General features: G+C 51.9%; 8 protein-coding genes across 8 annotated transcripts; 4 read left to right on the forward strand and 4 right to left on the reverse strand.

Annotated features, from left to right (window-relative positions):
- Window positions 1-103: 103 nt before the first annotated feature.
- On the forward strand, window positions 104-786 carry P152DRAFT_244311 (uncharacterized protein). The gene has a single exon (XM_033674648.1). It carries the CDS (start codon window positions 202-204, stop codon window positions 652-654), a length of 453 nt encoding a protein of 150 aa, XP_033536694.1. The 5' UTR covers window positions 104-201; the 3' UTR covers window positions 655-786.
- A 1,973-nt stretch (window positions 787-2,759) lies between these two features.
- On the forward strand, window positions 2,760-4,260 carry P152DRAFT_464923 (uncharacterized protein; the record flags this gene model as incomplete). The annotated part of the gene is made up of 2 exons (XM_033680597.1): window positions 2,760-4,175; window positions 4,234-4,260. 2 exons carry the CDS (start codon window positions 2,760-2,762, stop codon window positions 4,258-4,260), a joined length of 1,443 nt encoding a protein of 480 aa, XP_033536695.1.
- Window positions 4,261-4,942: 682 nt separating this feature from the next.
- P152DRAFT_412160 (uncharacterized protein) lies at window positions 4,943-14,492 on the reverse strand. The gene is made up of 5 exons (XM_033676980.1): window positions 12,496-14,492; window positions 7,999-12,451; window positions 7,549-7,942; window positions 6,405-7,502; window positions 4,943-6,355 (listed from the first exon to the last, which is right to left on the reverse strand). The coding sequence occupies exons 1-5, from the start codon at window positions 14,363-14,365 to the stop codon at window positions 5,372-5,374; spliced, it is 8,799 nt and encodes a 2,932-aa protein (XP_033536696.1). The 5' UTR covers window positions 14,366-14,492; the 3' UTR covers window positions 4,943-5,371.
- A 357-nt stretch (window positions 14,493-14,849) lies between these two features.
- Window positions 14,850-19,978, forward strand: P152DRAFT_392377 (uncharacterized protein; the record flags this gene model as incomplete). Its single annotated transcript, XM_033676146.1, has 2 exons — window positions 14,850-15,042; window positions 15,096-19,978. 2 exons carry the CDS (start codon window positions 14,850-14,852, stop codon window positions 19,976-19,978), a joined length of 5,076 nt encoding a protein of 1,691 aa, XP_033536697.1.
- Window positions 19,979-20,155: 177 nt separating this feature from the next.
- Window positions 20,156-20,708, reverse strand: P152DRAFT_505956 (37S ribosomal protein Mrp17; the record flags this gene model as incomplete). Its single annotated transcript, XM_033682460.1, has 4 exons — window positions 20,658-20,708; window positions 20,568-20,599; window positions 20,227-20,502; window positions 20,156-20,192 (listed from the first exon to the last, which is right to left on the reverse strand). The coding sequence occupies exons 1-4, from the start codon at window positions 20,679-20,681 to the stop codon at window positions 20,156-20,158; spliced, it is 369 nt and encodes a 122-aa protein (XP_033536698.1). The 5' UTR covers window positions 20,682-20,708.
- A 571-nt stretch (window positions 20,709-21,279) lies between these two features.
- P152DRAFT_392215 (glycine cleavage system H protein) lies at window positions 21,280-21,725 on the forward strand (the record flags this gene model as incomplete). The annotated part of the gene is made up of 2 exons (XM_033676134.1): window positions 21,280-21,334; window positions 21,406-21,725. Coding segments are annotated over 2 exons (375 nt in total), but the record flags the coding sequence as incomplete, so codon positions are not given.
- On the reverse strand, window positions 21,592-23,141 carry P152DRAFT_244372 (NAD binding Rossmann fold oxidoreductase). Its single transcript, XM_033674649.1, has 2 exons — window positions 22,675-23,141; window positions 21,592-22,618 (listed from the first exon to the last, which is right to left on the reverse strand). The coding sequence occupies exons 1-2, from the start codon at window positions 23,056-23,058 to the stop codon at window positions 21,923-21,925; spliced, it is 1,080 nt and encodes a 359-aa protein (XP_033536700.1). The 5' UTR covers window positions 23,059-23,141; the 3' UTR covers window positions 21,592-21,922.
- Window positions 23,142-23,441: 300 nt separating this feature from the next.
- P152DRAFT_244400 (uncharacterized protein) lies at window positions 23,442-25,686 on the reverse strand. The gene is made up of 5 exons (XM_033674650.1): window positions 25,339-25,686; window positions 25,097-25,259; window positions 24,845-25,002; window positions 24,723-24,791; window positions 23,442-24,666 (listed from the first exon to the last, which is right to left on the reverse strand). The coding sequence occupies exons 1-5, from the start codon at window positions 25,426-25,428 to the stop codon at window positions 23,470-23,472; spliced, it is 1,677 nt and encodes a 558-aa protein (XP_033536701.1). The 5' UTR covers window positions 25,429-25,686; the 3' UTR covers window positions 23,442-23,469.
- Between the last annotated feature and the right edge of the window lie 917 nt (window positions 25,687-26,603).

Raw genomic sequence — 26,603 nt, forward strand, 5'->3', positions numbered from 1 at the left:
AATAATGGTATGTATGGAATATTCTTAAGCATTATCCTTTGCTCCTTCCTGATCTGGTATTATGATGATATCCCAACCCCTTCTGCGTTGGCTTGCTGTAACTCAGGTACGTGTCTATGCAGTATTATGCAGCTCGCCCTGACAGTGCCGTATTATCCCTGAATCGTGAATTCCCTTTTGGATTTGCCCGACTTTGCTTCGATGTTAGTAAAACGGGGTTTCATTCTTATTTCTCCGGGTTTCCCCCCTCCGGCTTTTCCATCTGACGCCCCGGCACACCGGATCCCCTCCCTGCATTTCTTCACTCCTTCTGGACTTCTAGTCTTATGGCTGAATTCAACGGAACAGCCCGAGTTGAATGCCGCTCATCTGGCCGCAGTTTGTACCGTCAACGGTGACACCACTAAGCACCGACACCATCACAACCGCGATCTGCAGGCTGCAGCGGTACAGCGCCTCCCATTCTGCAGGAATAAAACGATTCTTTTTCCATTCCCACCGATATACCCAAATCAGGTAATATTCCGTACGTCCCTTGATACCTATGACCGCGGAGCCCAGATTCCCAACCCCGAGCCCACAGCAACATCCATCCCCTGCCCGTCACAATGCAAGGAAATAGAGGGCGTGAATGGTCTGCAATCACATCGGTGATTGGACAGTTCCACCGACTTTAATTTGACCCGCACTGTGTTCGGTCGAATGGTCGTGCCCGCATCAATCATCAGTCATGTTCGCGGGTTTGCCGCAGGTCCGCTGCTCGAGCCGAGAATTAAAGGTCCGTACCACCATGTAATATGGCAATTGGGGCATTGACATACCACAGTCCTACTAATAATGATGGGTTCCCCCGCTGTGTATTAAACGCGGAACACTATTCCATGAAGCCGTTTCATCAATGACCCTCTCGATGAGGCATGATAAGTCCCGATTTGGTGTATCGAGCTTCGTATCGGGCCTTGCAGCCTCCATCCCATTGCCAGGACGATTTCTCATTATTAGGGGAATCAAAAAACACCGGTATTTCGGCACTGGTGACGACTCTGAGCGCAGCGCCCGATTCCGTGTGGTCAACGTGTTTCGAGCTATTCGTAATCAATATCTCCGTTGATAGGGTTCTGCATTGTCAAAAGACCCGAGGCTTTGTGTCTGCCTGCCTGGCCTCCGACGCGCTGGTAAACGATGCGAGTCATTCCCAGCGCATCTGGTAGATGAACTTTTGGGGACCAATCCCGGTTCCGTGAAATCATATCGATCCCGATGTGGTGGATTGGTCATGGACGACGGAGGTCGTGGGCGTGCATGCCGAGTTTGTAAACCATGTCAAGGCCATGATGGACGTCCTGGGCCCGATCGGGACTGCTTTGAGGTGATATGGCTGCACGTCGATGATCTGCACAACTGCTACTGGTGGCATTCGGTATCAGGTGCCCGCATTGGTAATCCCGTGTGTCTCTATAGTTCTACAGAGCAGTCAGCAGGTGCCAGGTATATGCAATATATGATCCACAAGCCGATATCCGACATGAGTGAACATCCGAATGCCTTGCATGTGCCTGAACATCATGGGTCACGTGCAAACGCGTCTTGGAGAGATTATTATGGGTCCTGCATCACGTCTTTCTCGCGCCCGCTGCGCTGCGTTGCCATCAGAGGTGTGAATAAAGTTGGAATACTATGTATAACAGTATTGCAGATACTGTATGGATAATGGCTTTGCCACTGGCTCTGAAGTCACTCTATGTCTACAGCATTTCTCCAGTCCCAGCCCTGCCGATCAAGGTCTGAATTGCCTCATCCAATTCCACATACCAGTAACCATTTTGTAGAGCACAGGACGCTCTATCTCTTGAATGCATCTCCGGGTTTGACTACGCCCCCAAACTCTGTCCGGCTATCACCTATCATTGGATGCTTATACTGAAATAACAGCTCCTCTCCTGTCACGATGGGACGCAAACTACGAAGCCAAAAGCGCCAGACCCGCCTCACCTTTGATCCTGTGCCTGCAGATCACGAGGTGCTGGCTGCCGCTCATCCCGCTACTCGGAAACGAGCGGCGTTTGTTGGATATGAAGGCTCACCTGTGAAGAGGCGAAGGGTGGATGCATGGGAAGCAGGAGACGATCATAAAGAATCAAGCGATAGCCCGAACTTGCATGGTGAGTGATACCTGTACCTGTTCAAGCTCAATATATGCCTATCCTCGCGTCCGTCTCTAACACAGGCTGGAGAAGTCTGTTGAGGAAATCCATTTGAGTTTCACATGTTTATATATCCCATCAGTAAATCCAAGTCTGTGGCTCACTTTTGACTTTTCAGAAAACGACATCTCCAAGAATTCCAGAGATAGTCCTAAACAGCCACCCCAAAACTCATCACCTTTGCCTAAGGATGACTCTGACGGGATGGTTGCACCTCCAAGAACAATTGCTCTACGAAACCATCGCCGAAAATCTCAAAAGCAACTGCATTTCGCCGAAGACGGTCCGCTAGAGAAACCGAGAGAGCCAGCAACCATACCATGGAGCAGCTCACCAGCGACTCGTCAGGCCCGGGAATCACGTGCGGGTTTCTTTGGTTCAGATGCACCAGTGATTAAGAGCTCTTGGAAGGCTCGTCGTCGTTTGCTGGATAGTGATGACGAGGACGATACTGAGGGTGAGGGTTGCAGAAAACGGATTCCGGATGAGTCCGATCACTCGGATGGGTCCGAAGAATCAAGGCCCTCGAATCAAAAGAGCAAAGGGAAACAGAAAATGAAGCAGAGTTCGAAGCATGGTTCAGATGCAGCAGGGGATGGGGATTCCGATACGGGCCATGATGAAGCTGATGACGATGTCCCCTCGTTAAAGAGGAGCCGGAGTGCCGTAGCTGTGAATCCCGAAGAGGTTTCAAGCGACGAGGATGATATTCCAGTGCGCTCCTCAGCATTGAAACGCCGTCAAGTCTTCCGTCGTCCTTCTTCCCCTGTCCAGGTTAACTCTGACTCCGACGAGGAAGAAGTGGAAGAGGAGGATGACTCGGACGTGCCCCGAAGTGCAAGAAGGCGAGGCACCAGGCTATCAAAACAGCCACGACCTAGTCTGCGAGAGCTATGGGAGGAAGCGGATTTGGCCGAGGATCTCGAATTTCTTGAGTCTTCGCCTCCTCCAGCGCCTCACAGTCGTGGTGCGCGGTCATCACAGGCAACGCCGAAGAAAAGCAAGAAGTTATCTGCCCTCGAAGAGCTTCGTCGGCGCCGACAGAGGCAAATTGAGCCAAGTGCAAACTTGCCAGTACCTCTCGTCGACGAAGACGAAGATGAAGGCTTGGAAGAGGAAGAGGACGCGGAAATTGTCGACTACAATGGAGAAGACGATGTTGATGAAGAGGATTTCATCGTCGAAGACGATCCCGACGATCCGCTTGGCGCGCCTGAGATGCCCTTGCAATTCACCAGAATGGGCACCGCAAAGGCCAAAGACTTATTCCAGCATGCGGTTGCTTGGATGGTGCATAAGAAATTGAACGCCCGATTCCGCATGGACGATGAAATCTATCAGCTCACCTTCCGTAAACTCAGCGACGAAGTCAAGGGTCTGGCTGGCAGTAAGTTTATGAGCTCGATCTGGAGACCCGATTTCACTCGAGCATTGCGCTCTCGGCCAGGAATTATCATGGAAAACGTGGGCATCGAGGCTATGGCGCATTGTGAAGCCTGCAATCGAAAATCCCACCCAGCGACTTGGACCGTCCGTTTCGAGGGCAAGCCTTATGACCCGGAGACTCTCGACGAGCTCTACCTCAAAGACAGTAGCTCAAGTTCTGAAGATGACGAGGAAGGATCGAATGAACAACGGAAAATGAAGGCTCGAGGGCCTGATTACGATGCACAAGGCAACGAACTCCCTCCCGAGCGGAAGTTATTCTACGTGGGCGTCCACTGCAAAGCCAATGCGACCACGGCGCATACACTGACGCACTGGAAAATCCACCTCTACGAATGGGTGGTGGACTACTTGGCTCAGAAGGGTCATTTAGCCGCCGAGAAGATCGTCGACCGTGATTCCTGGAGCGACCGAAAGAAGGAGAAGTTCGCGAACCGGGTTGCGAAAGGGATGGTGGACGATGGCGAGGTGAAGAGGCTGTATCGCGATTTCCATCATAATGTGGACGATGCGCGGGATGCAAAGGTAAATCTTCAAGATCATGTTTACCCCGAGTCGTCGCACCGGTGCTAACAGTTGCTAGCAACAATACGGCCGCTGGGGACACTGATGGCAGCTCAGCATCGTGGGCGTCCACATTGAGCGATGATATGCAGCATGCATGGATGGGCGAGACGTGGGTCTTACGGATTCTATATCGCACTATTTGGGCATTGATGAAGCTCATGATCGTCACGAGAATACGATGATATCCCCTGCCTAAACATCTACCCCATCCCCACACGCCGATCTGAGTAATTCGAATCTCATGTCGCTGTTCAGCTCAACAGAGTGAGCATCATCCATCCAGCACTGAAATCCTTAAATGACGTCACACACTCGTACCCCAGTTCTGCAATCTCCATGCTGTAATTGTGAGCGACAGATCGTAAGATGAAAGCGAGCTTAGGTATTTCCGTTTAAGGCATCTTGTCCTCGTATCCTGAAGCATTGGTGCTTCTGCTTCGCATCTTCCTAGTAATACCATTAGAGAAACTCCGACATTGTACCCTATCCAAGCAGAAGTAATACTTAACCGGGACAACTTAAATATTTACTTTTTTTTTACTACACCGATTTGTACCAATTACCAAAACAGGAAACCGTATTAGCTAGTTATCCAAAGTTACAATGGGAAACGACGCTGACCAGCCGCCACTTCAATACATTCCGATCCCTTCCATGAGTCAGGAGTGGGGTGTGATGCTCGGTTTCATAGGTAAATTCCCGACCCTGCACCAAGCGTCGTCTCGATCCGACTTAATCTAATTTCGGTGTGCCAGGTCTGCTAATCACTAGCCTGGTTGTATATATCGTCTTCTGGCGCCTTGGAGAAAGGCAAAGGAAGCGAAAGGAAGCGAAGCGTGTCGCCGATCTACGGGCGAGGGGCATCTTGAGAGACGAGAAGTAGGGTGTCGCTGTCACATATTGAGGCTGCCGTGAGGAAGTCCGAAGCCGCTACGCTATGAATTGAGCAAAAATAAATGAATGGAGAGGGTCGGGAAATAGATGCCGCGGCTCGTTTCGCCCAATGTATCTCGCGAAAATGGCAACTTGCCATACTATGTCCATGCAACTGAGTCGATATTTCTGAAAACAGCCGAAGGATTCAATGCTGATGGGTATCTAACTGATTACTGCCTCCAAGATCGCCGAAGAACGAAACGTAAAGTTAAATCCCACTATGCATATGGAGCCCAGCCGGCAAATAAGACGGCAAGGTTCTGTGCATCCGTCGCTTGCTGGATTAGCTCATTTACAGTCGCCGCAACGCTCAAGTCTTTGGTGAGCTTCTTTTCGACGGCAGATAAAGCTCTACTTGCCTCTCCGGCCTCGTCCGGTTTGTTGGACGATGACTCAGTCACCCCTCCCAGCGGGCCGACTTGGTCCTCGACTTCTTCCTCATCCTGCACTCGTTTGGCTTTCAAAGGCGATATCGTCCAGCTGTACAGGGGATCATAGCGAAGCACGTTGAGAAGTGTCATGATACTTCCTTTCTCCTCCCGAAGCGCATCAAGCGTAAACTCGCAACAACGCCTGAACACGCCCTCGGTCTTTGTATAGCCCATCGCATCTACGATGTCCCGAGTCAGTCGGAATGGAACCACTTCAGGAATGGGCAGGACACGTCCCGCCTCGAATGCCACTCCAAGGTCGATATGGACGACCTCGCCCGTCTTTGAGTCGAGAAGAATGTTCTGAAGATGACGGTCGCCTAGGCCTAAAACATGCCCAAGTATGGATATGGCAGCGGTAGTCCGGGTGTAGGCGAGTCGCTTTTCGAACCACTCATCCGGGTCGGAATAATTTTCAAAGAAGAAATGTCGGAGAACCGGATGGTATCGATCCGCTACGTCTTGATAAGCTTTCAGCCTGGATTTTGGATCGCTGCCCGTAGCCTCGTGGACCCGCTTCCGGCATTCGGAAGCCTTTATGTCTTTGGGGTAATACCGTTCATGCGCTGGCGCAAGGAAATCGTTTAGGGAGATGGTATCTTTGACGAACTCAATAACCCCGGAGCGGGGAGTGAGAGGGAGGACTTTGTAGGTCCGAATCTTGAGATTTCGCCGACGCGTATTGAAATGGTCACCGAGGAGCCTGCTAACGTGTTCAAAAACTTGCTCCATGATCGCATCTTGTCTGAGGTCATCAGAGCCTCCTTTGACCTAGCAATTTATTAACCGAGACCTCAGCAATAATCTGTTCGGAACTTACCAGCTCTTTGAAAGTATTCCCATCCGATGTCACTGCGGTGATGATCTTTGGCGTACTAAGCCCCCCGGCTATTTTCATCGTGGTCTTGTAGCGCTCGACAACGGGAACGCTGGAATAGTCACAATCGCTGCGAACTAGGACGTTGAAGCTGGGTGGAGGAACACCAAGGGCAGGGACTGTCTTTATAAGCCTCTTTGTCGCGGAAAATCGGTCCAGAGACAGTTCTCGGCCAGGTTGCAGCTTTTCTCCACGCTCCCCGTAGATGGGATGGGACGCCTCGTGATATGCGGCATCGGAGAGATCGATGTTTGACCACGTCCGACTTGACCGTTTGTTGCCTTTCAGGAGAGCTGCGATGCGTTTCGCTGCGTTTATCTTAGACAGTAGAATTTCGTCAGCCCCTCCAGGTTGTCCGCTCTTCCCTATCTTCTCCAACTTCGTCCCAGAATGGATGTGATGCATCGCATGGAAGGGATGATCCACGCAGATCCGAACGACCAAATCCGACAGAAGCGTCTGAAATTTGGATTGGTCCGTTTGCAGTCTCGAGGCTATTTGGTTCATGAGGAACACAAATTTCCTCGAGGGGACTTTGTCTAAGTGTTTCCCAACGGCAGTATTCGCGAGGTCCATCTCACAAAACTCGAGCCAGAGTGCAAAGAAACGGAGGACACTTAAGTCGAAGTCGTCGCATGCTGTCAGCCCAAGGAGGTAGTTCTCAAGACTCCGTACAAGAAGATTTTCTCTGCTGTCTTTGATTCTTTTGAGTTCACGAGTCTCAATGTCAGTCCATCTTCGGACAGCTACCATTTTGCTGGTGTATTCGTTTTTTGCTTTCTCAACCTTTGGGGTCTTCATGAGATCGCGATATGCCTGAATTTCTGCTTTCTGACGGTCGATGATCCTTTGGATTCGATCCATTTGTTCGGCATGATCTCCACTCTGCAACTGGCGGTCACAGAAAGTGGCGAATTGATTGTAGACTTGACCTGCGGCCGATCCCTGTGAATGTGGCCTCAAACCGTGAATCGCTGGTTGCAGGTACTCTCTGATAATGTCGTCCGGCTTCTCCAACCGTGCTTCATCCAGTTCGAATGCCTGGTCAATGATTAGCAGAAGAAGTTCGCTCGACCGGGATCCTTACCAATCGTGCAAGCAGAATTGGTCGATTCGATGCCGCACCTTGTGACTTCCGAGCAGTTGTGCCGTTGTTTAGGTTTTGGAGCATCTGGATCGAGCTTTGGTGCTCTCCCTGGTCCCACAGAACCAAGGCCGTCTCGTACTCGATATCCGCTTGGTAATTGAGCTGCAACGCGTTGTATCGTCTTGCAATCTGATTGAGATACGCCACAGTGGAGAGAGATTCCTGTACAGCATGATGGCTCCTGGAGACCTTCGCGGAAGCAAGCAATGAATCGAGTTCGAGTTTCTGGAGAGCCTGCCCCGACATGTGGAAATGGTCATGCAATCGTTCGTTCTCTCGAAGGGTGCTGAAGATAGTTTCACGCCGTGACATTATGGCCTGCACATCTTGAAACCTAATAAGACGCCTGTTAACGGATTCAACATATGAGTGGTGCATCTCCTGACTTACTTAAAATCCTTCAGGAGCTCATTTCGGGACTCCATGGTCTGTTGCACTTCCGAGAATTGTTCTATTCCCTTACAGGAGGCCAGATCGTCGATCTCAGTCAAAGTTGCCAGTGCTCTTAATTGTCCATTTGCCAAGATGTCCCAGTCAAGAGAATCCAAGGCGTTCAGCGTCGTCAGGAACGCCGTGTCAATTTGCTGTTTGACGAAGCTTCCATTGGGAGCGTTGCGAAGGCCTTGAAGAACCCTATACAGTGTCGACGACTCATTTGTCGTAGACTCAGGTGCCCGCACGTTCCACTCCTCGAGCCGTCTAGCAGTGTTGAGGACGCTGTCCGTGAGATTCAGCTTCTGGTTTTGGAAGACGCCGGCCGTCGGTAGTACGTGGGCGAACGTCAAAAGATTCATCTGAGTTAGAGCTTTGATCGCGCCTTCGCCATCGGACTGGTCGATATGGGACCTATCCCTAACATGAGCGTCCAGGCGGGCACCACGAAACATGAGATGTTTAAGCCCATCCTCTTCGTAATCTAGCCGCTCAATCACGGTAGAGAATCCCGGCTCCTGCTGGACACCATAGAATGAATCAGGTTCGTCTACGCCCCTGTATATTTCGAGAAGCAATTCCGACGATATTGCAGGTGGAACACCCATGGAAGACCGTCGCCCGCGGGGTTGCGGCTTCACAGTAAGCTCCGCGAGCATGAGTGCTGTGGTGAACATTCCGCACTGGGATGCTGCTTTCGATGCATCGAGGTAGTTGACATCAAGCCAGCGCACCCTGTCCATATGCGTCAATTCGCGTGGATAGCGTTGGCGCTGGAGAAAGAGAAGAATATGGAGAAGGTTCTTCAAAATTGGCTTGCTGGGAGGGTCCATGCCGAATTGGATTGCAAATGCCTCGGACAGAAGCTGCTTGGCTATGTTTCTGGATTCTAGCTGCTGGTGTAAAACGAGGTAAGCAAGGGATGGCAACAGTTCTTCGGACAGACCTTCGATACGACGGAGTGCGGTCGGCATCACAGAAAGCACGCTGGTTTTGGCCGTGGACTGAACCAGCGACAAGGCGAGTCCACACGACCAAGTCGACACATCATGGGCACGGTCTGCGAACAATGAGGGACTTTGCATACGGGGATGCAATGACGCGTTCGGAGGTAGCATAACGCTCTCATGTGCGCTATCCATCAATGCTTTGACAATCTCCTCGTCGAAATCCTCTTGCCAATACTCTTGTTCGGTAGCGGACAGCCAAAGACAGTTCAAAATCGATCGTAGGGTCCATTCAGCCACTCCTGCCTCGTTAAGATTGTCACTATACAGAACAGAGCCCAGTTTCTGGACAATCGCCGTCGTTGCGGGAAGTTTAAGCGTTTCCCGCTTGTGAAAGTTTGTTTGAAGCAGGCGACTAGTACCGAGCCTGAGAAAATAGGCTCGACCGAGGACTCTCGCGCACCATTGGAGGTAATTGACGGAAACCCCTTCCAATTTCGACGATTTCCACAGTTGGACGGCGTAATTGGCTGCTAACTCTTCCGATCCTAGAGCATCATCGCTTTGACGGGGCGGTGGGTCAAAGTTGCGCGTGAAGAGTCGAAGGGTCAGATTTCGTGCCGCCTCGGAGAGCATATATAGGCCGCTTCGCTCGTCTTCGAACACAGCCAGCAGGAGCCGACTTTCGGCCGAGCCCCTTTTTGCGTTGCCAACGCCACTTGCATCACAAGCCGAGCGAACAAGGGATTGAAAGTGCCCTTGGTCCGAATTCTGGTTGCCGCCGTGGTTGAGTGCGGAAAGATATGTTGTGTACCAATCGATGAATTTCTTCGTTTTCGTCTGGGTGATATTGTGTTGGCTCTCCTGGGTCGTTTGATCTTGCTTAGATACGGCGAACTGCCGCAATTCTATGAGCGTTGTCAAGGCGATTCCAGCCGTGAATCTTAAGTTGGTACGAAGCGAAGGTGCTCCGTGGACGTACAAATATTGCACAATCCCGATTGCGTCGTCCGCACAATGCCCATTCACAAGAAATGGCCGAAGAGCATGTAAGGTCATTTCCAAAGGATATCCATGTAAGGCAGAATCTCCGGCAAAGCAGATCGCTAGTCTGATGCGTCGCAACATTGAAGCGAAATATAACGGCCCCAAGCTTTTGTGTAACTTGTTCAACATCATTCGGAGGACAACCACGAATGTTTGTGGGGACCAACTCCTTTTCGCGTCTCGTGAGCCACGGCGGCACATTCGATCGGTTTCTTCCATTAAGAACTGAGTTGGAAAGTCCGGTTGCATCGCCATCCCCAGGACGCTCTCTGCGTGACTGAACTCCATCATCTCGCTCAGGGCGCCGTATACCCTTTCGTTATTCTTCTGCTTCGCAAGGATCGTCCGTATATCACTTTCGTCCCGGACAAGGCATAGAACATGCCCAAGGACTTGTGGAAAGGATTCCCGCACCATTCCCAGGTACTCCGACTTGCCAAGGACCAGCATCAACTGATTCTCCATGCTTTTCGGCCCTTTAAGTCCTCGTGCCGTGTCGTGGGCGATCGTATAGGCCGCGGAACGCGCAAAGTTCTTGATCAACATCTCCTTTTCTGAGCGTTTACAGCAGGCTTGGAGAAGTTCTAAAGAAGGACGGTGAGCTCGTAGGTAAGCCTGTGCGACGGCCTCATCTTCAACGTCGTGCAACAAGTCACATAAGCCGTTGTATCCGAAGGATGAATGAGGTATCTCGCTTAGCTCATGCGAAGCCGACATCCATGCGAATAGAATTTGCGGTGCGAAAAGTCGAAACAGCTCTTTCGGGCTCTCCAGCATCAAATTGCGAGACATGTCTGCAAGGCACTGCGTTGCATGTCCGTCGGAGCCGTCGACCATCGCTGCTGTTTCGAAAATATGATAAACACAGCGACGGAGAAGCGTGTGCCATGATGAGCCGAGTTGGCATAGCACAAGCAGCCGCATAGCAATGCCTTCCATGTGATCCTTGTCGGATGGCAGGTTTGCTTGTATGTCGTCGAATATGGCTTCGTGGTTTGCCAACGTGAACAAGTTGAACATGCTTGCGATTTGATTGGCAATCTGGAATTTGATTGGAACCTCAGCCTCATCCAGGAGACTGAAAACTGACGTCCGAACGGACGGCAATCCTTGCTTCTGGCCCATGTCGGGTTGAAACTGCATGAGGCGGAATAGTAGGCGTGCAATGATTGAATGAGCATTCGCGGACACGATCTTAGCCTTTAAGGCCTTTGAAACGATCCATTCATGGATACTCTCACCCAAGTCGTAGAGATCCGGGTTTTGAGTGTCCGCCCAATACTCAACAAATCCGTCGAATACTTCAAGGGCAAAACATATGGCGGCTTCACTCCTCTCCATGTCATAGTCCTGAAGTAATGATCCTGCGGCCTGGAGAAGGATCTCCGCATCTTTCACGCTGACGGCGATAGAACTGCGGAAAAGAGATCTTGTGAACAAGCGGCAACTGCAGATTTCGTCCGGAGGTATGTCTGCGAGATAGGAAATGAAGCTAGTGGGAACCCGGTTGTCTTCTGTAGGTTCATCCGCGGCGCACGAGAATAGCTTTGCAAAGCAGGACACGTACGAACGTACGCTCGATATGCCGAAAAGCTGGGCCGTTTCGCCGCGAGCCGGAACCAGCAATGACTTGACAGGCTTGGCGGTACTTCTCTGAGAGTCAAATTCGGTGTCCCAATCCATAAAATCCTGGGCATCTTCTTCAACCCATACGGAGGGAAGTTTTTCTCTTCGAACATCGAATGCATTGGCAAGCCTGGTGCAGAGATGTGATATACCCGGAGGTCGTATCGTATCAACTACGGGGCTTGTAAGAGTTTCTGCGTCTGGTAGGCATTCTCCGATTGTTTGCACGACCATATCCACATACTCTAGTGGACAGAACCGGGTTTGAACCTGTGCTGCTATGATATCGAAGAGAGAGGATAATTTTGCAGAAACAGATCTGTACTGTTTGTCAAGGCGGGGGTTAGGATGCGAAACTAAGGTGCTTCCGAAGATACCGAACATTAATATTAGCCTGAGTCCGGTGGGGGCTTTATTTGTATGCGTAGAATCCTTGCTCCACACATCGTGAAGTCTATCGGCTTCATGGGACAGAAGATCAAGCAAATGTGCATCGATTTTGAAGGAACGTTGAGAAGCGATGGGTTCTGCGCCGCCCGATTGGGCTGATTTTGCTGGTGGGACTGTGTCAAGTGATTTTGGAGAACGAGGGAGAAGGAGAAGATATGAAAACACAGCCTCGGCCTGTTCCGTCTCGGTAAGGACTTGTCCCACGCTGTCCAGAACAGCAAGCGGTGCGGGTACGATGGGAGACCAGGTGAGGTTAGAGCAGGCGTAGAGCGCCTGGGCGATGTCTTGAGCTATGAAGCGTATTGGAGACAATGGCGAGGCGAGCCCGTCGTCGGAGGTGGCTGGCTTGGTTAGATCGATCTATTGGACGAAATGGAGGACTTACTAGCTCGCCACTTGTTGAAGATCCAGCTTATAATACTGACTGCCGTCTGCTCGACAGTATTGGGGTTCTCGGAGGATTTGAGGCGTAGAATGCTCTGCCACAAGGACAAAGTTGCATCCGAGAGCACAGACGGCCCCGAGAGTTCTGTCGCATTGAGACATGCTTCGATCGACCCAGAGATATCGACATAAGAAACAATCTGGGTTCTCAACATGAGATCTAGAAGATGTGCGGCAGCCCTTCCAGTCAATGGCGATGGAAGTGCTCGGAAACTGACTTGCCACACTTTTAACCAGGTCTCTTTCATTCCATAACCCTTGGATTGGGGGTGCATAATGGCAGCCGCAAGGACAACCATAGCCCATGCCGACACAGTTGAATTCTGATCAGAAATTACTCCAGTCAAAGACTCGACTAAAACAGCGAGACGGATTTCAGAGAGGGCGTCGTGGTGGATCATAAATGCCAACACTTGAAGCGCAAGAACCCTCTCCTCCTTGGGCGAGGATTTGCTTGCGACTCTAAGAAACTCTTCAAAGTATGGTGCACGACGCACCCTTTTCCGTGGTCCATCGAATTCGTTGTTGTTGTCGTCTCTACGGTTCGAAGGAACGCTTGTGTCAATTGCCGTCATAAAGTATGCAATCATGTACGGGAATGCCCAGGCCATGCCAACAGCATTCTCGCGAGATCCCTTTTGTTTGGTATTCAGTGTGCGCAGAGAGAACGTGGCGGTACTCAACGCATCCAGATTCTTGTGGGTTGTTTGTCGATGGTGCAGCGTAACATTGTGGAGACGCAAGTGGTTGTCGGGTTTTTTGTAGTGGTAGTCGGAGATCATGGAAGCCAGGAGGGACTCTAGGTCAGGCAGATCCATCTGGTTGCGTAGCATAGACTTCAAGTGGAAACGACCGATTGTTAGAGATATTAATATTTGCTCCTTCAGCATGGGAGTTTTGTTGCTCCAATGCTGCTTGAACGCCCCGAGAAGCTCGCTCAAAAGATTTTTCGTAAGATCATGTCTCTCCGGTGCCACTCGTAACAGAAGGCTGTTAATGCACGTTACAATATCGAGAGTCCCACGAGAAAAGGATCTCAAGAGTTCCACGAGACAGAATGCTAACTTTTCTGCCCTCTCCAATGTGGGAGCATTGGCGGGCATCAAAAGAAGTTTCATGCAGTATACGAGCTCAAGAAGCTTATCGTGATCAGACTTCTGGGAAGTCCGATTGCTTATCTCTTGAGTTGGAGTACGGCCTCGAGTTGGAGTATGACCTCGAACCTCGAGTGATGCGGGAGAAACCAAAAAGGAGTTGGAGCCATTGCTTCGTAGACTGAAAGATGCCCCTGAGATGATGCTTCGGAGTCGCTGGCAACTGTCCAAGCAGAAGTCCATGATTTTTAGCCACTGGTTGGCTCGGAGGTGCTCGACATGAGGCTGATATTCGAATATCGTCCTGACACACTTCAGATAATCAAGTCCAAGGGGTTCGCAAAACCCGTCGTCTCCCACTCGGAGCGTCTGGATGATGTGATCGAGAATTGACATCAGCAACTTGGTATTAAGACAATGAACGCCCCCTTCAATGATTTCCCGCAAAGCAACGCCAATTGGTCCTAGGCGTAAAGCAGCAGAATTGGATGTTGCCTTGCTGACTTTCAGCCAAAGTGAACGATCGGAAGATACGAGCTCGAACAAGGCATTGAATGCATCGTTCCATTCTTCCTTTTTGATCTCCTCAATTTGTTGTGCCTTCCGGATTCTGGAAAACCATTGACGAAGTTCTGCAACGCCTTCCTTTTGGTTTTTGAGGACGGAAGACTGCATGGACTTTACAGCGTCCGAAAGACTTGCGCCGTTCTCCTTCATTGTGCATTATGCCGAAGCTTGGGAGCTTTCTAAGCTTTTAGGTGGAAACACGAATTAATGCAGTGCTACTGTGAAGAAGGGGAGGGAGTCCCCAATTGTTCGTTTTGATGTCTGTTGTCGATGTAGTAGTAGGAGTATGGAATAGTAGTAGAAGGAAATATCTGGGAGGCTGTTGATCGCGTTGAGACGAGCAACGCGACTGGGGGAACCGGAAGAGCTGATTGGTGACGCCACTGGATGACAAAGGGGAAGTGGAGAAAAAATATGTGTAAATGCCTGACAGCCTGAGGTTTAAATATGTGGAGTGTCCCACTGACCAATCGGCGCGTCTTCTCACCACCGCGTTTCTACATCCCAGTTTCTAGTGTTTCTACACAGACGGAGACACTCAGATACATGCACATACTCTTTTGTTCTCATAGCACCACCAGTTCCCTACCCGTCTAACATCGCCGACGGTGCAGGAGGTGTTGCAACGCCCCCGATGGATGACGTTGACGACCTAGCGGCTCTCGAAGAGCTCCATCGCGACCTCCTAGGCCTCCAAGCAAGAAGCCTTGGTGTGCTACAACGACTGGATCCGCTACTCGATGAATTGCGCAGCTGGATTCCTACTTTTAGAGAACTTCTCAATAAGCCCCAGAGAAATGAGAGCAGCCGGAGAACGCTTATGACAGGTAAGCATGCATCATTCGTCCCAGGAGAGCGCGGATTCTTATAAAACGTACAGGGACCATCACAGTCGATGAAGTGGAGTACTCAATCACAGACGAATTCAAGGTCCAAGTTATCGAAGTTTCCGATGAACTAGATCTCGATGAACTCCGAGCCTCGAAGCTCTATCTTCAAGCTCAAGATGATGCCGTGGAGCTGGACCGAAGCCCAACAACAACCGCCGTGATAAGATTCCACAAACGCCGCCAACTCCTCCTCGAATGCCTACGATTACTCCTAGTCCGACCATGGAGTGCCTCGGAAGAGGATGAGGGCAACGACGAATATTTTGCTTCTTTAGGGGAGGGGACGTTGGAGAGCCTGGAGAGGGAATGGTCGACTATCCTCGATTTGTTACTCGGAAGAGACGAAGGTGACAACAGTGTGGACAGAGGCTCCCAATTCTGGAACCGATGCCAGAATTACATGGAAAACGTTGAAAAATGGATAGCGACACTTTTGACACGTTTCAAACGCTACGAGCTGGTAGACTTGGTCCTTCCAGCAGAACTCCAGGAAGTTTTTACCTTCCAACTGAGCTCTCTCTCGAATCAGCATGCATCACTTTCTGCCATCTGCGTGCATCTCACAAATCGCGCTTTTACGACCTTTGTGGACTTCCGGAACCTCCTTAACCGGTTATCGAAATTGGATAAACACGACGCAATTCTCTTGCACTATTTTCCAATTTACATGGCTTTTGTTGCCCAATTCGGCAAACGAAATACGGCGCTCTCTCCCGAAGAGGATCGACAATTGACCCAGCTTCTGCATCCGGCCAAGGACACAGATCCGTGGATATTACGGAATTTCCATGCCGCATGCTTGGTCTGCTGGCTGAGCGAATATGGAGCCTCCGATGCTGCGCGGGAACGTGTCAATGCGAATGACCGAGCCAAACAGATCGAATTGCTGTTCACCGAGGCATTAAGGAATGGTGCATTTCATTTCCTGCTGTCCCTTGCGAAAGATGTACACCGCGACGAATGGTACGATCCCGCCAAAGTTGGACTAGTATCCTTTCTTCTCCAGGAAACCCCCTCCCTTCCACAGGGCACGTCTGCAATGTCGGAGCACATTGAACAGCTCATTGTGAAATCGTTGCAGGCCTTCATTGGGTCTTTGATCACCAACATGCCGGATGCTTTGAGAAAGCTCAAAGAAGAGGAGGATGAAAATCGGCGACTTCTGCAATCGAGATTCCAACGGGGGACCAAAGAATACGATTTGCACCTAGAAAGATTTATGGTCATCATTGCGTATGCCTACGAAGGAAAGCCACAGAACGCATTGGACTTTTGGACGGAAACCGATGGGAACCTACGTGGCTTCCTGTCTTGGGCTGCAAAGCGACAGACGACGCCTCGTGCGGCAGCATTTTGCGAAATGCTATGCTCACTCTCCGAGGACGAGGCGTGTGCAAATTACGCCCACGGATTCCTTCGCGACGAGAGTGATTCCACCACGGGAAAGCTCCGACGGGCGACGTCGCTCAGTTGGACACAGATCTTCAACGAGCTTCAATTCTACTCGAACACCATGAAGGACCGACCCGCGATTGCTCCAAACCCCTCCTCGGCCCATTCGTTTAACGACCAAATCATAGAACCCGAGTCGCAACTCATGCTAGAGTGCTATTTACGGCTTGTGTATCATTTATGTCGCACGAGCCCCGATGCGCGGGAATGGGTCATTTCACATCCCGTGATCAACCTTCCTGGGATCCTCTTTCAGCTATGCAGCAGTGGCATTGAGAACCGGCTGAGGGCATGCGCCTTCAACGCGATAACAGCGTTGCTAACCAACAAGAGCGTGGAGCTTGGGAGAGCCTTGTGGAATGCCCTGGATCATTGGATTTTCGGATCTCTTTCGTCGAGTCCCAAATCCGGAGCAAGTCTCGAGGTAGCGGCCCAAACGGAAATGCTGACGTTCAATGCGATTGCATCTGGTTTCGAGGAAGCGAATGCCTTTGTTGGCCTTGTCAACGCACTTGTCGCACCATTCCCCTCGGAATTCAATATATTCGATTCATTGCCATTCCCAGAGCAACTTGGCGCGGCATATCGGATGCCGGGTATCGAATCATACATCGATTTTACGATTGGACGGCTGTTTGCCGAAACGTCCGTGGATATGTCAGATCGGCTGCAGCAACAGGTCCTTCGATTGAATTGCCTGACCCTTATTGCGACTTGCCTGTCAACATTCAACGACAATCTTGTGGCTATTGCAATGCTGTCTAATATCAAAGTGGACTCGGCGATCCAGACCACCTCCCTATCTGCGTATGTCAGGCTTCACCCGTTTGCCCGCGTGATGGACTGGATGTTCAATGACAAGGTCCTCTCGGCGTTGTTTGACACCGCCAACCAAAAGATCGACGAGGTCAACAGCGTCACTTCTACATCCCCGCAAATCGCGGCGCTTCTCAAGAGCATCGAGGTCATGGACCTGATCATGAAACTACAGTCGACATATGTGGACTATGTCCGCCCCATTATCAAAACTCAAACCACCGAGCGAAGGGCACCGGTCGCAAATTCCGCGCTAGCGTCTTTCGAAGATGCTGTGTTGAATAACTTGAGGCTGGTGGTTGATCTTGGCCTCTACTGCGGTACAGGACATGAAGAGCTGACCATGGTGTGTTTGCGGCTGCTAGAGAAATTGTCTTCCTCAAGAAAACTCGCGTTATCGACCACCTCCTCCTACGGGTCACGCGCTGAGAAAAGCAAAATCATCATCATTATGGAAGGCGAGAACGACTCCGAGCGCATATCCCGTGGCCTCATCCCGGCGATGCAGCTCGACGTGCGAGAGCTCGAGGCCGGTCCTGAGACTGCAGGATATCTCATCAAGGTTCAGATACTGGATTTCCTATACCGGGGCTTAAGCACCTTATCCGACCGAGCCGGACTTTCGCATCTTTTGCTCGGGTTCTCGAGCGGACCGTCGGCTGGCTCGATCACCATATCGGACGACGGCTTGTTTACTAACGGAATGTCCTTGTTTCATTCCCTCGTTCGTCTTGCCGTTGAGCATCCTATCTGCGACGGAGACCTGATGATAGGATGGCAACTCAGGATCAGGCAAGCATGCATCGACATCCTGAGAACACTGTGGAAATCCCCTCTCTCATCGCAGCTCGTCATGCTGGAGCTTCGCAATCACGATTTTGCGTTTCACACCGCCCTCCGGAACGTTCTCGTTCACTCACGCACGCTTTGGGATGGAAGGACATTGGACGATGATGACTTCCTTCTCTCTAGCTCTGCTTACTGCCTGCGATACTTTCTGCAGCTGAGGGCAGCTATGTACGACTACATTGCCCGAGAATTACGAGCGGCAACCTTGGCCAAGCAAACCACGCTTGTTGCGCGATTGAAGGGGATGATTCTTGGAACCACCACGGTCCCTGGTGGGGATCCCCTTCCGAACCCCACCATATTCGACCTCTTCGACTTCGCCGAATTCGAATTCCCGGAATCAATCCCCTTTCCAGAGACGAGGCTTTTACAAGGCTTAGATCTTGCAATTTGCGAGACGGAGGGAGCGGATGGCACGCCTCATCTAGATTTGACTCGCGTCGAAGAGCTGCTCCTTCTGAAGCGGAACGAATTGGAGAGGGACGTCAAGATCTCCACCGCCGAGGAATCTGCGGTGGTCAAGCAGGAATGCCTCCAGGTTTTAGCATATGTGCATGCGCGGAACCAGTTGGAAGCGATCAACGCGGCTCGTATTAAGACGTTGAGGTCCTGGATACAGCTTCTGACCGTCGTATTTGAGACGTGCTCTCTGGAGGCCAACATCAAGGATCCGATCTTGATGCATGCTCTTCAAGTCATTCTACCGAAACTCGAGCGCGCCATACAACAGAACGCCGAAGAAGCTTCTTATCTTACAGCTGCAGCGGGCACGATATTGCAGCATTCCAACCACGCCGCCTTCGCAAGGGCCAACCGGAACGGAGACGTAGCGAACGACATGCTGTTCCAGCTCTTCCGAATCTTACTGAACGGCATCGCAACCCCGAGTTCGGCGCCCGAATTTAGACATGCGGCCGAGCAGGTCACCCATACCTACCTTCGAAACGTCACCGCAACCTCGACCAAGGCATCCCCACTGTCCAAGCAGATCTTACGGATCCTGAAGCTCTGCGGCGATCGCTTGTTCCAGGTCCTTTGCGACGACGCCCAGTCGGGCGGAAACATCGGACGTCTACCGCCCATCCTCTTATTGGAAACCATGGTCTCCCTGACCGCCCGCGAAGAATCGAAGCTTGTTATCGAACAGATGTCAAAGTTGAATTTCACGGGTCTACTAGTCGATAGCATCAAGTACATTCCCGCCGAAGTCGCCGCGTCTCCACCCGCCGACATCCCCCAACTCGTCACCTGCTACCACGCCATCCTCGCGCTCCTCCTCCGCATCTGCCAGACGCGCACGGGCGCCATCCAGATCCTCAACGCTGGCCTATTCCAGGCCGTCCGCGAGTCCCAGCTCTTCTCCGCCGACCCCGATATCGGGCTCGAAATCGACAATCCCCAGGCGCTGCAGCGTTTCTACGAGGTCATGCTGGCAGTGCTCCGGGTGATCAATGCCGTGGTGTTGACGCGCGGCCCGCAGAACGAGCGGGTGCTGCAGCAGGCGCGCGCGTTCGTGCGGGAGAACCGGTCGTCGATCGTGGGCGTGTTCAAGCGGCAGGCGGGCATTGGGAGCGCGGCCGGCAACGCGCAGGACGAGCTGAACGAGTTGGTAGATCACTTCGCACTGCTGATCGCGGCGACGGAATTTATTGAGGTATGTGAACGTGTCTTGCCATGCCCTTTGCCGGTGCTAACGAAACCGCAGCACGAGGATAAGACGGCGTTCACCAAGGCGCAGTCGACGCTCTTTTCATGAACGACGAGCGGGTGTTTTATAGAGCGGAATGGTTCAGTGGGTCATTTGGATCATCCGGGTGCGGCGTAAATAGGGCGACGTGTGGTCAACCACGAGCGGATATGTATATGCGGTGCAACGGGAGGGGTGAAAAAGTTATCGTAGATTAAGCAACGGTCGACGGGCCGGCTGATTCGTTTATTTCCGAAAGTCCATCGAGCCCTCTGCTCGTTCGCTGTGAGTCCGTATTCGGGACGAGGGTTCCCCACGGCGCCGTCCCTCCGACGTCCGCAATCTCGTCCAGCTTGTTCCCCAGCTTCACGACGCTGTACCGGATTAACCGCGGGTCGTTGCTCAGCGTCCGCTTCATGGAGTGCTGCGCCTTCGCCGAGGAGTCGAAGCGCATGATGAAGTAGTGGCCACGGTTGAAGAGGCCTTGATCCTTCTTCCGCAGCGGTTTGGGGAGGAGGAAGGTGCCCCAGTTCGTGTAGCCGCGGACGACACCGCCGGAACCGAGAATGATGCTCCCGGAGCGCTTCGCTATCCTGCGTGTGGTCAGTTCGAGTTCGACGGTCGTCGCGGATGTGCGGGAAGAGGTGGATGGGCGTACTCCTTGACTTCATTGAGCCTTGATGGTCTCACCTAGTCGGGATATGTTAGCGAAGGGGTCATATTGTGACAATGTTTGAAGACATCTTACCACTCCAATCAATTCATAAAGCATGATGGTCAAACAAATGAATCATTCCTCCGTGTGGTGAACTCGGATCGTGGTTTGCGGCTGGTGGTCGCGAACAATGAGAACTTTCGATGAGCGCTGCATGGACTACATTAGGTGCCTTTATGCCTTGGCGCCTTGGTGCCTCTTCCTGTTCTGCTTCACTTTGCGGTTGCCCCTGCAAAAGCCCAAAACCGACGACCATCGCGCGAGAGAACAGAGGAAACGACGACCCACAACGGTGGAACGTCATTGCACGTGGATTTGGATTCTCCGAGCTCCCCTCCGTTGTCCAGCTCATTGTTTGGTGATATTCAATCGGTGATATTCCATACCTGAACGCACCAATATCCCGCTTTTCGTCTCAGTAGCTATAACCACCTCATCATGGCTGCCCGAGTCTCAATTGCTCGAGCTTCGCGCTCAATGGGGTCTTTGATGGCTGCTCCTGTCCGCCGACCGTTTTTGTCAGCCCAACAACCGCGGATAACTCACAGATTCCCCGACGTGCGGTCGTTCAGCGTGTCGGCTCTGCGTACGTATCTGGGGCCCATGGAACCGCCTGATCACCACCCAGGACGCTAATTGTTGTTTAGAGCGCGCGAAAATATACTCGGAAGATCATGAGTGGATTGAGGTCTCGGAAGATGGCAAGATTGGTACGGCGCCGGACGGAGTGTCGGAGTCCTTCACGACGAGGGCACGCATGGCTAACCACTTCCCCGAGCAGGTACCTTCGGTATTAGCACCTACGCCGCCGAACGGCTCGGTGATATCGTCTACGTGGAGCTGCCGGAGTTATCCATCGACATCCAAGCCGGCGAAGCCATTGGCGCTGTCGAGTCGGTGAAGAGTGTCTCCGATCTCTTGTCCCCGGTGTCGGGGAAAGTCGTGCAGACCAACGCCGCCGTAGAAGGCAAGCCGGCCACGATAAATCAGAGTCCGGAAGGGGAGGGGTGGATTGCGAAGATCGAGCTCGCCGATAAGGGGGAGCTGGAGACGCTGATGGATGAGGATGCGTATGTCAAATTTATCAAGGAAGAATCATGAGCCGTCGATATTTTACTAGATCCGGTGGAAAGTGAATATATTTCAGAATTGGCATCTGTCTTGAGAGCCATTATCGAACCATTGCGCTGAGAGCTTGTCCGTCGCCTGTATCCGGCCTTCGTCCACTTCTGGTTGTGTTGGTTTTGAATATAGACTATTGCCCAACCCAATTGAAGAGAAGTTGAGGATATCATATTTCACAGATACAATGTTTTCCTGGATTCCGAGCTCTCTCTCGCCAGCTCGACTACCCTCATCACCGTACTAGCCTCTTCACCGGACACCAACGACTTGGATATCCCCCTCAAAGTGTCCGCAACGTTTTGATAGAACCCCTTGTACGTCTCCGGTACAGCGGTGGGCAATGTTTGGACTTCGGGTCGTCCATCCACCCATCGAGTGAGCGTCCCATAGTGTTCTTCCGGATCCACTCCAAACCCTTCCTGTGACGGCGCCCAGCCCGCACGCAACTGGTCTTCCTGGACGTCCAAGTACGATTTTCGGAACGACGCGTTCGTGCCCCGGACCCAGAAACGTAGCTGCGCTGCCTCCGCGCTGACGACGCCGGCCTTGAGCGTGACAAGAGGAAGCTCGGGGTCCCTGTACGTGAGCAGAACCGTGAATGAATCGTGCGGAGCCTCCGGTACGTTTCGTTGATTGGTAAGGAAAGCAGTGACGCTCTCTGGCGCGCCGAAGAGACAGACGGCCTGGTCGATCAGATGGGTTCCCAGGTCGAAGATGGCCCCCGTCGCGGGCTGGGACACGTCGACCTTCCAGCTCGTAGCTGGAGGGTCCGGCCGATGCCGGTCGAAGTGGGATTCAAACTCGGCGATGCGGCCGAGGACGTTACCCTTGATCAACTCCGACACGGTAAGGAAATCAGAATCGTACCGCTGGGGGAAATGTCAGTGGTTGGATCCGTCAAGCATGGCGCATCAGGGTGACTAACGCGATTCTGATACACCATTATATGCAAGCCTCTTTCGTTCGCAAGTTCGAATAGCAATTGAGCCTCCGTTGCAGTCGGCACGAACGGCTTTTCGACAACGACGTGCTTCGACCTCCTCAAAGCGCTTTCGCACATTCCAAAATGCGACTCGGGCGGAGTGGTCACCACAACGACATCGACTGCCTCATCTTGCAGCATTTCGCTGTAGTCCGTCCACGTCTTAATTCCGGCATGCTCCGCTCCTGCATCGTTGCCAGGCTGGGGAGACCGCTGCACAATCCCATAGAGCTTCAACGATGGTATTTGCGGGATGAATGGGATGTGGAAAACTTTGGCGGAGAGACCATATCCGACTACAACAACGTTGAAAGTGCTTGGAGCCATTTCGTTGGAATGGATGCACAATTATATTTGTTAGAACAAGAATATTCCAACTTGGAGTTGACGGTAAGGTTGTATTGGGATGGGATTTTAGTGGTGCAATTGTACGGTCCACTCATTCAAGCTCCGACTACAACAGAATGCGGTGGATAATATATTTACCGTATAACTATAACATCCCTACCTTGTTCAGCTAAGGTAAGTTAGTAAGGAAGATATAGAATGTGAGTCTTGTTCTCAAATTAATAGATTTTACCGGTCTCGCATCACTAGTAGGGGGAATACTCTCGAAGTCTCGAAGTGTTTAGGAGTCATGAATCATGAAATTCGGTCAAGCCCCTATACCATTAAGAAATAGTCAAGCGCACACAGGTATATACCTGTAGGTATCATAGCTAACTATCCAAACATCCTCTAGAACACTTTCGTGTTGTCGTCTTGCTTAAGTTTCATGGGCTCGCCAGTGACCACTTCCTCGTCATACGCATCGCTGCTATTGTCATACACGACGCTGAGATCGTTAATCTCATCCCCGACTTCCATCCACGTCTCCGCGCACGCGGGGACGGGGAAAAACCTGCAGCAAAGCCAATAAACGCCCGCCGAAACGATAAACCCGGTAAAAAAGTTCAGCCGGTAGATATACGTGGCGCCCATGGGGACCTCGGTGCCCACGGCACCAGCAAACCCAACCACGTTGATACAGATGCCGGCGATATATGCGGCATAGGCGCGCCAGTTGATCCCCGCGGTGAAGTAGTAGGGGCCGGTCTTCCGCGCGTCGTAGAGCTCCTTGATCTCCAGGTACCCCTTGCGGACCACGTAGTAATCGCAGCACATGACGCCTGCGATGGAGCTGAGGAACACCGAATAGGCCGAGAGGTAGGTCGTGAACTGGTTGCTCGAGGTGAGCAGCGTCCAGGGGTTCATCGCCAAGCCCACCGCTGCGCAGATATAGCCACCCCGGCGGATGTTGATGTACCGGGGGAGTAACGCCGTCATGTCCGTTCCCGCGGAGACGGAGTTCGCGGCGATGTTGGTGCCCAACTGCGCGAGGGCGAAGGCCGCCGCGATGATGAACACGCCGAACCGTTGGCCGGAACCACCATCGTCGATGAATCGCTCCAGGAGTTCGAGAGGATCCCAGATGGGTTCGCCGCCGTATATCACGGTGGAGGAGGAGGAGACGATGATGCCGATGAACGAGGTGAGGGCAAAGCCGATCGGGATCGTGAAGAGTTGGGACCAGAGCGCATCACGCGGTTTCCCTGCGAAACGACTGAAATCCGGGTCGTTGACAATCAGGGTAGCGAAGTTCGCGATGGAGCTCATGACGCCGTTGACGAACGCCCAACCGAGTTCGCTACCATGGATTGTGGATCCTTGGCGAACAATAGGACCGGCGCCACCAGCGCGAACCAGCGCCCAGATGAAGAATGCAATGCCGGCGCATGGTACAAAATACGCTTTCACGGTGAAGAGATGGCGGATCTGGTGAACCGGGAACCAGATGGCGGGTAGTGATCCGGCCCAGAAGAGGAAGAAGGATACGAAGTCTGCAGTCGTGGTTCCGGAATCCGGACTAAACGTGTTCGGAATCGTTTCACGATTCTGCCAGGAGATCAGGTCAATGTCGGTTCGCCAGAGATTGACTGACTTTCACTTACCCATCCCTTCCAAATTGAACGGATCATCAAATAGACACAATGGCCACCAATGTAGGACTGTACACCGTACTTCATGATATTAGTTCAAGGGTTTCGCCGCTTCTGTTCGATAAGTATCTCACCCAGATACAAGCCATCGCAGCCCGGTTGAAAACAGGCCATAAATTACCCCAGATACCAAAGGACGAGCGAGCGACTACGGGGAAACCGATATGGTATGTAGCACCGATTCTACCAGTCATGCAGATGAAGACTGCTGCAATGGAGTATCCGATCCAGACTGCAATACCAGGTCAGCAAACGTCCAGGACTGCACCAGCAGTCATAGTCACTGGTTTGGAGTCGAAACTCGAGACTGAAAAGGGGAGGGTTACCGCAGAGCCACGATTGCCACCAGCTCAGACCAGCCACGATCATGGACGAGGAAATCATCCAGGTGTTTATATTGAAAGAATCAGCAATCCAAAAACCAACGAAGTTCCAAGGACCCCATTGTCGCCTTCCGGGTTCGACGGGTTTCAAATCATGGTTGGTCAACTATGCATTGTTCGTCAATGCCCGTAATCTTCGACCGCGTATCACGTCTCCGACTGAATGGAATAATCCGAAGACATACCATCAATTGGGTGCTGGTCAGGCCCGGCTCCGATTCCACCGCAAGCTTGTGCGCCAGGCCGGCAACCTTCCGGTTCCTGAGCGTCCCCATAATGAACGAAACAGACCACGACTGTCCGTAACTTGTTCAGAATGGAGAAGAAGAATATTCTTCTCTCTTGGGGGGTATGGTCTAGCCGGAAAAGTGGGCCTTTCCTGAGCGACGATACAAAAATCTTCCGAAGCGATGACGATATGCACGTGACGGGGAGGGTTGGGGCGACGAAGTGGTAAACAATGCCTCTCCTCTTCCAACGGCTCGTTCTGAAAATAAATGCTTGGTAGATCCTGGAGCGGAAGCACCGGTATCGCTAATCAATGGTTGACGAGATGATGAAGGGTCGCGGGTGTTGGGAGCGACGTCAGAGAGCTTGATGTTTCCATCCGAAGTCCTGATCAAGGGAGATATGCATCACATTTTATCCCCTCCCATTCACCCACGCGGCACCAGGATTAAAACCGAATGGTGGAAACTCCGGAGGGATTATCCAGCTAAGTAAGGAATAGTGCATTTTCCTGCTTGCAGTCTGCATCACTACGTTGCTTTTGCCCTCTCCATTGTTAACGAGATGGTGGGAGCTATAAGCGATGAGGTCAACATCACGAGCGGAGTGCCAGGGTCCGCGCCGGTAATGCAGAGGAGAAAAGTCCAATTACAGGTGGTCTCTGCGACAATGCGACACTTTCCACGAGATAGGCGGATCAGCCACACACGACATGGGCTTTGGATGGGGCTTATCGAGATGCCGAACTGCAGTCATGGTAAAGATTTGCGATGTCGCCTCAAGGTTCATGAGAAATCTTTTCAAGTGGGATGGTAGGTAGAATTGGCGGTTCAGTCTGATTGGTTGGCCTTATCATGGGGCAGACAACCGAAAAGCAACTTCACGTACAATGTACATTCACCATCCGACCACAACGCAAATTCACACAGAGGCAGCCGGGCAGTCCGAGATACGTACCTGAAACTTGCTGGCCGACTGGTGGAAAACTGGGCTAAGGGCTTGAAGAATGGGGTCCACGTACGCATGTCGCCTACTTGCTCGGCACTAGCATGGGACTAGAACAGACCACGATACGGCCCGCCTGACAGCTTATCTCCCCAACCCCGCATAATTATAACGGCGCCTTGATATCGGGCTCGATCTTGTTACTCGATCGCATCGAGTCAACTGCTCGAACCTGATTAGGTAGTATCAACCAGTGTGGAGTCTGTGGTTGCACTAT

This window comes from Eremomyces bilateralis (assembly GCF_010015585.1).
Source record: "Eremomyces bilateralis CBS 781.70 unplaced genomic scaffold P152scaffold_4, whole genome shotgun sequence".
In the NCBI taxonomy this organism is placed as follows: Eukaryota; Fungi; Ascomycota; class Dothideomycetes; order Eremomycetales; family Eremomycetaceae; genus Eremomyces; species Eremomyces bilateralis.